Raw genomic sequence first — 14,924 nt, forward strand, 5'->3', positions numbered from 1 at the left:
AGTCATGAAATGTCAGAGCTCAAAAGTTTTCCTCATAACAGGTTTCTCTAGAAGCTGGTTTTGAGAGAGTTTGTGTCGTGTTTTTCTTCCAAAATGTTAGATATCTACGTGTGTTTGTATGTTTGTCAATAAAATGTCATTAGTTTTTCTCTGTTTACAAAAGAATACTGCTTTTTTTATCTTTTATGTTACGGATTTCTTTCCAGTTATGGCTTATTCAAGAATATACATATCTACAATATGCAAAACTAAACAATAGGTTACGAACTCAATTCTTTCTTGTATGCAAGTCTTTTAACACATGCAAGCAGAAAAAGGAAAGGAATGGTACAGTGCAAATGAAAATAGGTTCCAGAACTGCCTTTCCATTAGACTTCAGTAAAAGTGTCTGAAACGTTTCCATTCTTTGATCTTACAACTGAAGAATGATAAATCAAAATATTAGTTTTTGTTGGCTACTACAAATATAATAGTTACAGCATAAAAGCAGATACAGTGTTGTTTACTATCTTGTTGAGACTTAGGTTCCCATTTTCTGGCTCTGGTTTGGAAATGAAATTTAGATTGCTAATCTGGTAGGGAAAATAACCTTAGTTACTGAATGTTTTTTAATTCATGCCAGATAAATAGCATGTTATTGCATGAGAAGTAGAAAAGAGGATACGATGTTCAGAATATCAGTTGAGGCAAGAAAGCAAAGACTTCCAGGCTTCAGCAAAGTGTTATTTTTTTTTTTCTTTTTTTTAAATATGTGCCTATTTTCACAGAGCCTCTTAATGTACTCTAGCAATAATCAGCAATAGTTTGGAGTACACAGGCAGAACTTTCTAGATGTTGCTTCTGCTGTGTTTGTTTCAGTTCTTCTACCTCTGCTGTTTGCTGGTCTAACAGAAACTTTAATCAGGTATAGATTTCTCTTTCAAAATAATGGAATGAAAGCAAGAATAGTCAATGATCCGTATAGATTGTGGCTATGCCAATAAGCATCTTATCACAGATCACTGTGTTCCTCCCTTTGGATTTGTCTGCAAGCTTTGACACAGAAGGATACCAACAACTGCAGATTTAAAAGAAACAATTTTTAAAAAGTCAAGCTCTCCATATCTAACAGCCCCTACTGAATCCTTATAATCAAGTCTTCTTTCCATGCCAGCTCCTTTACAATGACTTATCTGAGATTAGTTTTGCAAAGAAAAAGAAAGTAAGTTACGGAATCTAAGTTTAAAAAAACCCAAAACTCCCTATCTCAGTAAAAATGTCCTGTTAGCTTGGAAGACTTTGCAGTCTGGCTCATTTTGAACAAAGCTTGTTATGGAGCAATCAGACAGTTCCACCAGGCTCAGGAGTTTGGGGTTTGCATTTAATTAGAAGAAATCACAGATTATACCTTAAAAAATATAAATCACCTGTGGATAACTGAAGGAGTTTTTTCCATAGGTGAAATCCAAAATCAAGCTGGAGGCAATATGTCATCAGACACTAGATCTGGAGATAGTAGAGAATGCATATTCATTCTCCTAATAAGCATTTGGCCAAGTCACCCATTTTCTGTTACAGTAATCAAACATTTTTCTGTCACAAAGTATATGAAAATTAATCACATTTATACACAGGTGATTTCTAATTTTTAACAAATAACAAGTGATTTCTTGGGTTGCTTGGAAAAAAAAATTAGAAATTGATGGTTCTTAACTTGAAAATTCACCATGAAAAGCCTTTATTAAAATTGTAAAACAACAGGAAAATAAATAAGCATATAAAATATTTATATAATAGGGATAAGGTATACGTAGGCCAAAGCTCTAAGTCTGGCTTCTGCAACGTCAGATTTTGTCAATATTCATTTCTGAATTCTGTCATTATAATCATTAATATAAGAAACTGGACTGCAAGCATGGATTGCAGCCCTCATTTACATATCGATTCATGGTACAGTCTGCATTATCTCTGGGCTCAACTAATGCAGTAACGCACAGAGCTGTGGCTGACTCCATAAGGGAGCAAAGCACAATACAGAGATATTTACAGTGAGATAACTTGGACAATGCAATTTCATTACCATTCACAGATGTTCAACCAATTTACAGGTCCGTTTTACTGGTTCATTTTACCATCTCTGTGATCCTGCAGATAAAAAATAAATTAAACAAAACCACATTAAAAATAGCATTCTCAGTTAACACCATCAAGGGCAGGATTGCAAACTTAGCACTTCTTCTCATAGGCAATTTTTACCCCCTATGGAGACAAAAGATGAAACTGTATTCTTCATTTTGTTAATACAAAGGGAAAGTCGTTATCATTGATCAGAACTGGACAGATTTCAGAGAATGAGGATATGGAAATCACTTTGGGGTTAGTTTTTTTGTTGTGGATTTAAAAAAAAAAAAAAAAAAAAAGTGATGATTAAACCAAAAATCCAAATGGTCTTGTCAAAAGAATCAAGGAGAGTCAAGCATTCCATTCATACAGAAACACCACAAAGTCTAGAATATAAATTTCATTTTAAAATTTAAAGCAACATGGAAGATGTATCCTGTCAAATATAAAGTAATAGTTGTTTGTTTCTGACTATCCAATTTGTATTTTTAAGGGCCTGTGGATGTTAATATTCTTGCTAAGTGTAACCCTTGTTTATCAAATCCATGTAAAAATGATGGAACCTGCAACAATGATCCAGTCGACTTCTATAGATGCACTTGCCCATATGGTTTCAAGGTAGGTACTGAACGAAGAGCAAAAGCTTATTGAAAGGCAAGCTTCTCCTAAACAACCGTTAAGTTTTATTTGGCTCCTTTCCACTACTTTTTTATTTTATTATTAAATTATAATTGTTGTTCCCTGTGTAGGGTCAAGACTGTGATATTCCCATCCATGCTTGCATTAGTAACCCATGCCACCATGGCGGAACTTGTCATCTGAAAGAAGGAGAAAAAGATGGTTTCTGGTAGGTTGTTTTTAATTGTAACAGTGGGATGGAAAACTACTGAGTTTTATATGCGAATAGATTTTGGTGTTAAATTTTGCATTCTCTGTGTTTGCTGGTAAGAGCACTGCAAAGGCAGATTTTCAGTGCTTCTGAAGTTTTCAGAACATGTTGCCATCCTTGGAAAGCTTCTAAAGCTTTGAAACTGTTAAAGACAATAACAAATGATTGTGATTAGTTGAGGCATATCAGGTCAAGACAACATAGTATTGACTCCATTATGCTAATTAATAGCTAGCTAGATCCCTGCTGAAAAAATCTCACAATTCATCTGTTGTCGTGTGTATTACTTCAACAGACAGCATGTAAATGATAAAATGTAAATCCCAATGAAACAGAAAATTAATGATTCATTTGAAACTCACTATGCAGCAGATAAACATGCTGTGAGCATTTTTAATCTTGGGTTATTTAATCACACAGTACAATTACTCCAGATGTACTTCATGAATTATGAAATAAAGTTCTTTAGCATTCTTACGTGAAATTATTAGTCATTTAATAATCTACACCTCAAGCTTGTTAGAAGTGACACTTCAAAAAGATACTATTCATTATCTTGCAATTCATTATGACATTATTCTTATTTTTTAATCCAAATTCTGCCCAAAGATTGAATAGTTTTCTATTAAAAATTAAGTGTATACATCTTAATACTATGCCTCTAGAATTTAAAGTGACAGTCATGTCTCAGAACTTGACCTTTTTCATTTATTTCTTTTAAACACTACAGACTTTGAAAATCAAAGCAATTATCATGAAAGATGCAGAAATTATAGATAGTGCATATTACATGAAAATGTATGTGTAGTCATGTTTGAGTGATCTTTTACATTTAATATTTTGGTGTATTTGTTTTGTGTAAACATGCTTAAAAGCAAAACAAATTACTGCTTTGAAGAGTTTTTGTTTATATATATTTTTGTTTTATACATATTAATAATAATTAATAAGAGGCTTTGTAAAAAATATACATGTGTTGTGCATTGAATGTTAAATATTGGTACATTTAATTGAATGATAGTGGAATACTACTTACTACTACTCCCTGATTCCATAGTCTTTTCCATGTGTTTAGCTTTAAAAAAACAAAGGAGTCACTTTCCATAAAAAAATATAATCTAATCTTGTAATATAAAGGTAGCACACTTTTCAGAAGGATTCCTCAGTGATTTAATTTAAGTTCCTTAAGCTAAAGATTAAGGCACGAATTTAGAAGTCTTTTTTTCTGTAGTTTAAAATACATTTAAAAAAAATTTGGTAACTTTTATTATTTTTTTTTTTTTTACTTTATATCAGACATGTTCTTTATGGATAATGATTATTAATTATTGTACCTATTAATTGCAGATCTTCCTGTCTGGACTCCCCAGCTAAAATGTCCATGTGGTTAGTTTTGTCTTCTGTATTACAGGTGCACTTGTGCAGATGGATTTGAAGGTGAAAACTGTGAAATAAATGTTGATGACTGTGAGGACAATGACTGTGAAAATAATTCTACCTGTGTGGATGGAATTAATAACTATACTTGCCTTTGTCCACCTGAATATACAGGTAGGAGTATAAGAGAAAGTACAGGTAATTCAAGAATTCCTAGCAGAATAGTAATATTTTTGAGTTTGTAGGTGAATTAGTCTCTACAACTCTACAACTGTCTTAAAGCCAGGTTTCCCTCCATATTTTTCTCCTATGTGGTTTTTAGTCAAAAACAGACAATACTCGCTCATTAATTCCTCTGTTAGTTTTGAAATTACAGTAATTTGATGTTTAAAAGATCATTCAAAATATGTCCCTCCCTAGTCTTCACCCAGACACTCAATGAAGAACCTCTGTAGCTAAAAAAGATTCTGCTTTTATCCTGTGTACGTTATGTTACTAACAGGGCAGAAAAGGATCTGTGACAGTAGGGAACTGAATTTGGCACCCCTGGATGCTTTCCCACCTGCCGTTAGAAACATTAATGCAGAGTGTGACGCTTTCTGTTCTAGCACAGGAAAAAGAAAGAAAAGGGGTAAAAAAACCCCACAACTCATTAGTGTCTAGTTATTTCTTTCTATCAGTTGAGATCCAGGTCAAAGCATTCCCCTCTTTTTGAGACAGAGGGTCTCTTGCTTGCTGTCATCATCTCTGTGGGAATGCAATGTAGTTAGAACAGCAACACTGGAGCATAAGTAGGATCTATTTTTTACATTGATCTGTTTTATAGTTTTTCTAATGAGACATCTATTTTCTGTCAGTTAGTCTACCACTGGGAGAACACAGAGCTTAATTTCACAAAACTATGATTTGAAATGCTTATAAATGCAAAATCCACCATAAGTTGGGAATTAACTCTACTCAGTCATCCTATATCTTTACATTAATCAATCAAATTTGAATTCTGGAAAACTGGGAGGAGAAGTGAACTCATTAATCAATTTCATTTATTGAAAACACAGCCAACTCCTTTTTAATCCAAGATATTTCCATCGGTAGTTCTACAGGCTATTGGATTGCTCACATGTTTTAGGGTATTCAAATTTAAAGTCAATATTTAAATCTTGGAAACCCACAGTGAGTGAAGATGACTGAATGCAAGTATAAGAAATATAACTTCATAATATAATACGTGTATTCATCCAGTACTTACGCTGGGTAAATGTGTGGCAGAAATTTCTCCATACAGAATAAGCTACAATACCTATAGCAATACAAGTTGAAAGTACAAGTGACCAGAATAAGGTATTTAATAATCAGTTGATAGTCCACATCTGGAAGAACAGACATACTTTCTGCTTAGGAAAAATACTGTTTTGCCAGGTACTGATACCTTAATACCCAAGAGCAAATGAAAGTTCAAGCCTTAGAAACAAATAACAGCTAACAGCGTCAATAAGTAGAGACAGTGTTTGCTATTTCCCCTATAATTAATATTTCAGGTATATGTGAATCAAGCTTCAGCTCCCCTGGGATCAATTACTATCTGCTTTAAAAATGGGATCAGATATTCTAGTGTGTAGGCTAAAAGAAATAAAACTGAAATTACATCAGTCCAGTATTCCTGTTCAGTGGCTTCATGCTAAGAGGTTTCATTTATCTATTGGGTAGTAGACCCTTCAGCTGCAAATACATTCCTCCTCTGCAGCTTTGCAGGTGTTTTTTACCTGTGTCATTCATGTCTTCATTTTAAACATTGCTCTAGGTGCATTTAATTGCTAAGAGTCAATAGCTTTCTGTATTCACAGTACGCCATAGGAAGTACTGTTCTGTATTAAATATCTGTGGAGTGGATACAAAGGCTTGTTTATAAGTGCTAGCCTGCCTAAAACTTTGATTAAGTGTGCCTGTTGCATTTCTGTAGTATTGTAATTGAAATGTACATTTTAATTTACAATTGAAACAGCAATTACAGCATTTCTGTATGCATCAATATGGTTAGAGCAAAAAGGAGAGAACAAACAATGCTAATGTTGTTGATGTTTCTATTGTAGGTGTGCTTTAGTTTATACAAGAAAGTGTGTTTTTTATATTTAATTCATAGTTGTGCATAATTCTGAAAGGAAAATACAATCAGTTTACATGGCAAGTGTTTTTGTTTGCTAACTGTAATTCTTTCAGGAAAAGAGCTTTGCTTTTACAGACACAATGCCTACTCATAATCACTACTGAAGTCAGTAGGTCATGTGAGTAGGTGAGAATCTTCTCACCAGCTCTAAAATAAATCAAAACAATCTACTTGTAATCAATAAGTTCAGCTGTTTTGTTTTTCAAAAAATATTGAGAATTTACACTATCTCATCTGATTTTTGTCAACACCTTAACAAAAACAAAGACACATGTATTTTTTTTAACATACAACGTTAGAGCCTCAACTCATTTTATAGATAGGTCTGGCAAAAATTGAAGCGAAAGTTCAGGTTTTTCATTCCACAGGATACAGTACAGAATTCTATAATATACTATCTATCTGACAAAGCATCTGAGGATAGGACACAATTTGTGAGACCCTAAGTCATTTTTGAGATTAATTGAAAGGAGAAGATATAAAACGTTGAGCTAGGCAAGGGGTCTTCACATCTGTCATCCTTGATATCGCGTAATAATTAAATAACCTTCAGTGCTAAGAATTAGACTGACAGTAGTCTGGACACATCAGGATCTAGAAATGGTAGTGTTCAGAATATAATCTTACAGTTGCCTCAAGTGTGTATGAGGTACCAAATTATTTATAGGATTTATTTATTTTTTCCCGCTCTGGCCTATAGCCTGATTTGGAAGATAAATAACAGAATCCCCGTCCAGTACGGATACAGTGATTTTTCATGAGGAACTTTGTAACATATGGATTTTGGTATCTGTTTTAACAGGTTAAAATCGGATATGCATGTTGCTAATGTGGTTTTTTTATGACAGGTATTTTTCGCTATATGAGTTCATGTACTAGCTGGGCAAAAGTAGGTTAATAGTGAGGAAAACAGGCTATATATTCGTAGATGAAAGTATTTTTAAATTCAGAGATACTTATTTCTAGTTCAGAAAGTCCCTGAACTGTAAGTTGCTGGAGATTGAGGCAGTATACATACCAGGAAAATACCACTGTAGGCTTGTCCTGTTCTCTTTTAATTCTGTTGGCAATACTTCGAATTGTCTGTGTTCAAGATGTCACAGCATATATGTACTGAATGTGGAAGTGCACCGGCCCAGGATACTTTTCTGGGTGAATGGTTATCTACGAATATGCTTTACGTTTCGGCAGCACAGTATAATGAAGAAGTCAGCTGAAACCTGCTGGTATAAAACGCAAATCATTCTTCTGTAAAGCTTTATCTTCAGGTGGAGGGCTCGTTAGAACTCAAATTAACTCTGAAAATACATACAAAACCTAAATAAAATGTTGTAAAGAATGGTGCAGTGTAAAAACAGTCACATTCTGACTTTTCTATACAATCCCTTGAGAACTGATACTTCTCATGTATGTAGTCTTGATTTTAAAAAACAAAGAATTAAAAAAGCTTATGATGTTGTTACTTAAGAATCAGGAATCCATTTCTCTGTAGCTCAGTTAAGTTTTAGAAATACATCCACAGTTACAGGTGGAAAGGCATAGAATGGTATTCGTACTATACTATGAGCTTTCTTAAGATCATAGACTGTAACTAAAACACAGTAAGCAAATGAAATCAGTGAACACTCAGGGTGTCTGATGAAACCCTGAGAAATAAAAGCATTTTAAATACCTCACTATGTCCTGCACTCTTTAACCTCACTATTCTTTTAACATTACCATCTCCTTTATTTTAAGCTCAGTCTAGTAAACTTCAGGTCATTTTATGTACATTCTATAGATTACAAATCATTTCTCTTACTCATTATCATCAGTCATTAGATCACAAATCTAACTGATCCAGAAGTAAAACCTTTCTTATGCCACCGGTGGCATGTACTTCTTACCTTTTCTGTTTGTTTTGCTCTGCTGTAGGTGAGACACTGAAGCTTGCTTCATTTTGCTATACCAACCCCCCTGCTGCTATAGTTGTGCATTAGCTTAATGTGCTATGCTGTTGTATTACAATGTAAAAAGTCTCTTGTCTCTTCTGTCTTTGTCACTGCAAGCTGCTAATCTGAATGAAGTGGAAAAAGGTCAGTTGTCTTTTAAGCCTATTTTCACTTACTTTGGTTTCTCACTTTCCTTTCCTTAAAGGTGCATGGATTTCAGTTCTTACAAATGATCAAATAAATCGTATATAGATATGATTTAGAAAGCTCACAGCAAATCTTCAAATTAGGCACTTGGCTCTTGCTGTGATTACATGTCAGAAGAATGTTGTTGAAGATGCAGATCACTGTGCAGGAGTACTTTAATACTAGTTTCATTGTCTTTTTTTTTTTTTTTTTTTTTTTTTTGAGATGTATTAAAAAGTTGTGCAGCCACTGATAGGACTAACAAAAAAGTTTACGTGGTGATCTTCTCAAATCTTTATTCTCATCACCTTAAAGACATACCTTGGTTCCATTCTAATGTATTCTATGTTTTATAGCACTGTTTTGCCTTCATTTCTTCGTTAGATTATGGTACTAGAAAATATGCTGGAGTATAAAATGGCAATCTTACTCATCATTTCTCTGGCCTTTTCTTGCTGTAAATATCTAAAGAAACTGAAATAACTACATTAAACTGAGGCTGTGGTACAAGAAAGGTAACAGTGGAGAGATTTATGACACTAACTTTGGGTGTTCCTGATTTTTACATTTTTTTTAAGTTTCTGCCTAAAAACTATCTCACTAATGGAGATAAACTATCTTCTATACAGTCTGATCGCCTAGGCAATCTGATAGCTAACATAGGGAGTGACAACGTATTTATGAAGTTAAATATTTGGTTTTAAAAGCAAATTAATCATCTTGTAGTGTATTTGCCATTAATTTAATTTGATAATTATATTGTGCCATCTATAAAGCAATATGATATTTCACTAGTAATAATTTACTGTGAGGGTGGTGAGGCACTGGCACAGGTTGCCCAGAGAAGCTGTGGGTGCCCCATCCCTGGAAGTGTTCAAGGCCAGGCTGGATGGGGCTTTGAGCAACCTGGTCTAGTGGAAGGTGTCCCTGCCCATGGGAGGGGGGTTGGAACTAGATGATCTTTAAGGTCCCTTCCAAACCAAACATTTTATGATTCTATAAAAATATGTTCATTATCCATGAAATAACATGTTGAGTAAGGCTTCAGTTGTGCTATCTATGTTGATTAATTTAGGTATCTGATGAATAATTCTTATAGCTTAAACTCAGAGCCTAAATTCCCTCTGTAACTGATGGAGAGAACAAGACATTTCCAGAAAATTATTCCATCCAAAGGTGTTTCGTGCTTATGTGGTATTCTGTTTGGACATGTTGCCATATTTACATTTTACTATTACTTATCTGGACAGCAAAGATAGCCTCCTGATTTTCTTTGCCCTTTTCACTTCCTAAGTTATTTTTTCTACATTGTTGTGTTACTATCCCAGTATGAAACTGGTTGATTTTATAAAGAGTACTTGTCTATAGAAAAACTAGGAAAAGTACAAGCCTAGTATAAATAAAGATAGATAAAAGTTGAGTTCTTTGTTATTCTTGGTTTTAATCTAAAAAACAAACAAACAAAAAAAAACAAACCAAAAACCCCCACAACCAAACCAACCCCCAAACCAAGCAGATTACAGTAACTAGTTTGAAATCTGTGATTCATGGATAAAATGCTGCTTTGTCACTGGTTTCTAGTAGCGTAAATGAAAGTATTTTAGGTTTTACTTCCAAAAATTAAAAGAAAAACTTAATTTCTCTGTTCATGAAAAACAGTTTTTCAAATGGAATATAAAGGGTAGATGCTACTATGAAGAAACTCAAGTCTGCATTTCAAGTTGAAGCAGCTGTTACCTGTGTATAATTAGTCTTGCTGATAGTTTAAATGTCTCTAAATGTGATTAAAGGAAGAAAGGCAATGAATCCTAAACAGAGCTATAGTGACTGTAAATGTATTATACAAGTGTGAACTATAATATATTAAAATTACTGATTATATCAAGAACAAATTCCTCACAAACAAATTACCCAGGGGATGTGAAATAAGTTCAGCACCAAAATTAAGCAGATGTGTATGTGATACATACTTGTATTAGCTTGCCAGCTGAACAGTAAAGTTAATAATGGTCTCTATGTCACTTGAAGGATCAGTCAATTTCATCATGCCAGATATCTTTTGAACTGTGATAGTAGTAGTGGGGGGGGGGAAAGGAGGGGGGGAGGGGGGCATAGTTTAAGTAATTATCTCAGTTTAGGCAAGCCATAGACACAGACAGATATAGATTTTAATTTTTTTTATGTGTTTCAAAACATTACTACATGGCTGCCCTGATACTCCAAGAAAGGAGTTGAGTTACTTTCAATTCTTAGTAATCAAGTAAGTTTGCCTAAAATTTAAGCATGCAACTAATCAAATGCAAATCATGTCATATCAAACTTGATTAAAAGTTTAATTATTTCATTAAATCAGGATCATAATCCTCATTCTTGTAAGACCTACACGTAAGTGTTACAGCTTCTTAGAACAAAGAGATACTTTTGCCACTCTTGCTTTTCATCACTCATTGTAAAACTTTGTTTCATCTAGCTTAATATACTTCAAATGACTAATCTATATTAGAAGTTCAACTTTAAAAGTAATTTTAATGCATTTTCATAAAGGGAGAATATACGTGGCACCCTTGGCAAGCTGAGCTACCTGCTACTAGTTTGATCACTGCCATTACTGATTCTGGTCTATTTCTTATCTTTTGTTTTCCTTAATTGTCTTAAAACTTACCTGCCTTAAAGTTACTATTTCTTTGTTGTTGTCAAATAGCAGGTGTAAAACCACAAGAAATGTTAAACTAAATAAGCCCCATCTTACACTGAAATCCACAGTGTGTGGGATAGATGAACAGAGTTAAGGAATGGTGAAAGATAGAAGCAGTCCATCCATGAATCAGATCTGGAGTTTGACTTTAATATCAAATTCCAAAAAAATGTTGAGGTTTGTGGTTATAAGCTGCATCCTACTATGACTATGAACTTTTTTTGATTGCTGGAAACTTTGTCCCTTATGTAGTAGATATTTTTATTTCTCTTTTCTGAATAATAACCTCAAGACTTTAAATAATTGATGTTGTCTACTGTTCATCAAAATCAAGACATCATAAAAATGCAGCCTTTTTCTGTATATGTTTGTTAAATGGCAGACATTTTCCAACCCCTCCTACACTCTACTGGCTCTTTGAGTCAGAAGTAATTAAACAGAGACCTCTAGTCAAAGAATCAGATAATAACACCTAATTGATAAAACATAAATACTGCAGAAGTTGACTCACAATATAGCGCAATCAAGCTCAGAAGCTGGAAAGGACATATATGTACACATATAAAATCCTGCTATTCTAGCAATTACCAGTAAGCCTATAATATGTATCTGTTATTTTAAGTTTGGAACAGTTAATACGTCAAACAAGTAAACACATGATTTTTATAATTAAAACTGACCATTCTTTCCTTTGCATTCTGTCTCTAATTTTTATTCCAGTATCATACTCAGTTTTGCTAATACGCTAGTGATTTTAAGCTTGTTTCTTCAGTAAGGTTGCCTGTAATTAGCAATGTGACATTATATTCAAAAGCCCATGTCCAGTTGTGTTGAAGCTCTCCTCTTCATTCAGAAATATAGTGGCTGACATAGTTTTATTTGACTGTATTTTGAATTTATTGCCCAAATATTCAAAATAACAATGATGTAAATCCTTTTTCACTTCATTGCATTGTTTCTCATTATTTGTTGTAGTACGTGTATTTATCTATTGGAAAATCCAGAGTTAAGGGTCTGTTCAGCCTTGAGAAAAGAAGGCATAGGGGACACCTTATCACCATGTTCCAGTATTTTATAAGGGTGGCTACAAAGAAAATAGAGATTCCATTTTTACAAGGAGTCACATGGAAAAGATGAGTGGTAATGGGTACAAGTTACTGCTGGGGAGATTCCAATTGGACAGAAGAGGAAAAATTTTCACAATGAGAACAATCAGACGCTGGAATAATCTCCCCAGGGAAGTGGTAGATTCCCCAATATTGGACACTTTTAAGATTCAGCTGGACAGTGCTGCACCATCTTGTCGAGACCATCCTTTTGCCAAGAAAGGTTGGACCTGATGATCCTTGAGGTCCCTTCCAACCTGGTATTCTATGATTATGCAATTAAGTTATCCTGTGATTTATAATCTCATCAAGTCATAAGAGTGAGTTAACATACACAGAGGAAACACAAACTGACCTGTCAATCTAGCAAATTTACACCTTTGGTTGGTTAATCAAGGATTACACACAATTCATCATCAGTATTTAATAGTGTTGTGCTGTTTGTCTGCATCATCCTCTATATCTACCTGCAAAGTGTCAGTATATAGTCCAGTCTTGACCTTGGAGGGTTGTGCTCATTTGGACTGTGCTGACCATGCAGAGTTCCACTGGCTGCAGTGCTACTCCATACCAAAATCTGGATTCCCTAGATTACTTAAGCAAGACGTCTTATGAAAAGTTATTGCTGGTTCTAATTAAACTTCGGAAGATTTTCTTAGGATTTTTGACACTTTATCAACTGCTTATTTTTAAACAAACTGGTCTGTTGCTTATTTTCCTACATACAAAAATGTTCCCATCTTTCAAAACCATAATTACTTAGCAAAGCTCTTGCAGAAGACTCAGTTACAATAATATTAGATGAATAAAAGAATGTACACACACATCGGTGTCAAGCTTCCTTGAATTGAGACATTTTGTTTCACAATCTTTTTTCATTATTTTGAAGTATGCTTTGTGAAAGATTGTATTATATGTCCCAAATCAGGGAACTCTCTAAGATTTCCTTCCAGTAAAGCCAAGGAGCCTAACTTGGTAAATCTGATATTTCCTTCAATGCGTGTTGCACTTTCATCACTATCTTTTCATTTTGACAAAATTAGTTTCTCCCCTTCACCTTGTCTCAGATAAATTCTGAATAACACGTTGGTTATTCAGTACTCTAAAAGAGATGTTGCTTTACCAGGAAAACTATTCTTCATTGGTTCAGATTCCATGTGACATACTTTTATTTACTTTTCTAGTAACTTTTTTCACAAACAGTTAGATTTTGGTGATGGGAACACTCCATTCAGAATATAAATCTGTTAACAGTACCAATTAAGACCTTGTACTTGGGTTATTTTGGTTTCTTCTTCTTCTAGGATTTACAATTTCGTTCAGAAATTCAGTGTCTGATGTACATATTTTGTATTCCAACTTGATTTTTTCTTGTTTTTCTTTTTACTGATTCTGTGTGCAAGTCTGTCATGAATTGCTACTCCTTATAACAAAATTTTATATTTTATATAAAACTGACTTATTTGTTCATAGGGTTTTTTGCATTATAATTACACTACATGGACTGCCATGTTTACCAGGTCCTTTCCTTGATTCCTGTTTCCTTCCCTAGACTAGTTGCTAACAGACTGTTTACCGGAAAGCTCCCTCCAGTGATATGATTCTAACTTATTTGACAGTGCATATAATTCGCAAATGCAAGGGGAAAGTTTCCTTCCTTTTATGCTGTCACAGCACAGAAAGTACTGTCTTTTAAAGACAGGTGGGATTTTGAATCATTGTTTCTCTTCTTTTTCAGTCTGTGCACTTTTCTACAGAGTACTTAGATCAAAGTCTGGCCATAATCTCAAAAATACCTCATGATGTTTGCAAGTCTTTTAGCTGCAGTAGGCCTGGTAACATTGTAACATTGATCTTATGATTTGAAGTGGACATTTTTCAAAACTGTAAGCCTGTTTCAAACTTAAACTTCCAGTTGACCCTCAGTCTCTGTTCACAATTCATAGCTATGACTTGGAAATTAAGACTTTTTATGTGCCTTTCATGAGGTGATACAGCTTTCAGTGTAGTTCAGAAGATATCAGGGCTATCAACCTATGACTACAAAAATGCATGGTACTCTAACTAAGAAATCCTGTATTTTATAAGTACCTGGATGGTGGGGAAAAAATAAATGTAAGATGGGCAGGATTAGACACTACTCAGTAAAGCTGTTTGCCACACAACAAATTTCAGAGTTTTGTGCTGGTAATAATCTAAGCCATGTCCCAATTACTACCCTGTAGCAAAATCAATGCCAGTTGAGTAAAGTTGACAGCAATAGTGAAATTGCTCCTATTATGCTAGTCCTAATTTGCCTTTTTCTAGGTATTTTGGGGGTTTTCAATGGAACTTTTAGTGAGACTCTATCTAGAGAGAGCAAACCTCCAGCCCTGCTTGAAAAACAGGCTCGATATGTCACTTTCAGATAGACTCTAATATACTGTTAGAATTAACGGTCTTGGGAATGTTTAGAGGTGGTTTTGTCCAAGTCTTT

The 14,924-nt window shown here is 34.2% G+C and overlaps 1 protein-coding gene across 15 annotated transcripts in view; it reads left to right on the forward strand.

Annotated features, from left to right (window-relative positions):
- Positions 1-14,924, forward strand: part of SLIT2 (slit guidance ligand 2) — a 266,450-nt gene that overhangs the window by 225,430 nt on the left and 26,096 nt on the right. For 11 of the 15 annotated variants that reach the window (XR_008819773.1, XM_056326298.1, XM_056326299.1 and 8 more), the window contains 4 exons: positions 2,594-2,718; positions 2,850-2,947; positions 4,401-4,540; positions 8,579-8,605. Coding sequence is in view for 14 of the 15 variants with exons in the window: in XM_056326298.1 (XP_056182273.1) it covers positions 2,594-2,718; positions 2,850-2,947; positions 4,401-4,540; positions 8,579-8,605 (390 nt within the window). In the remaining variant the exon portion in view is untranslated. The remainder of the gene's footprint in view (positions 1-2,593; positions 2,719-2,849; positions 2,948-4,400; positions 4,541-8,578; positions 8,606-14,924) is intronic. The other 4 variants (XM_056326287.1, XM_056326293.1, XM_056326296.1 and 1 more) reach the window with 1 other exon arrangement.

The sequence above is a fragment of the Falco biarmicus genome, chromosome 1 (genome assembly GCF_023638135.1).
Source record: "Falco biarmicus isolate bFalBia1 chromosome 1, bFalBia1.pri, whole genome shotgun sequence".
NCBI lineage: Eukaryota > Metazoa > Chordata > Aves > Falconiformes > Falconidae > Falco > Falco biarmicus.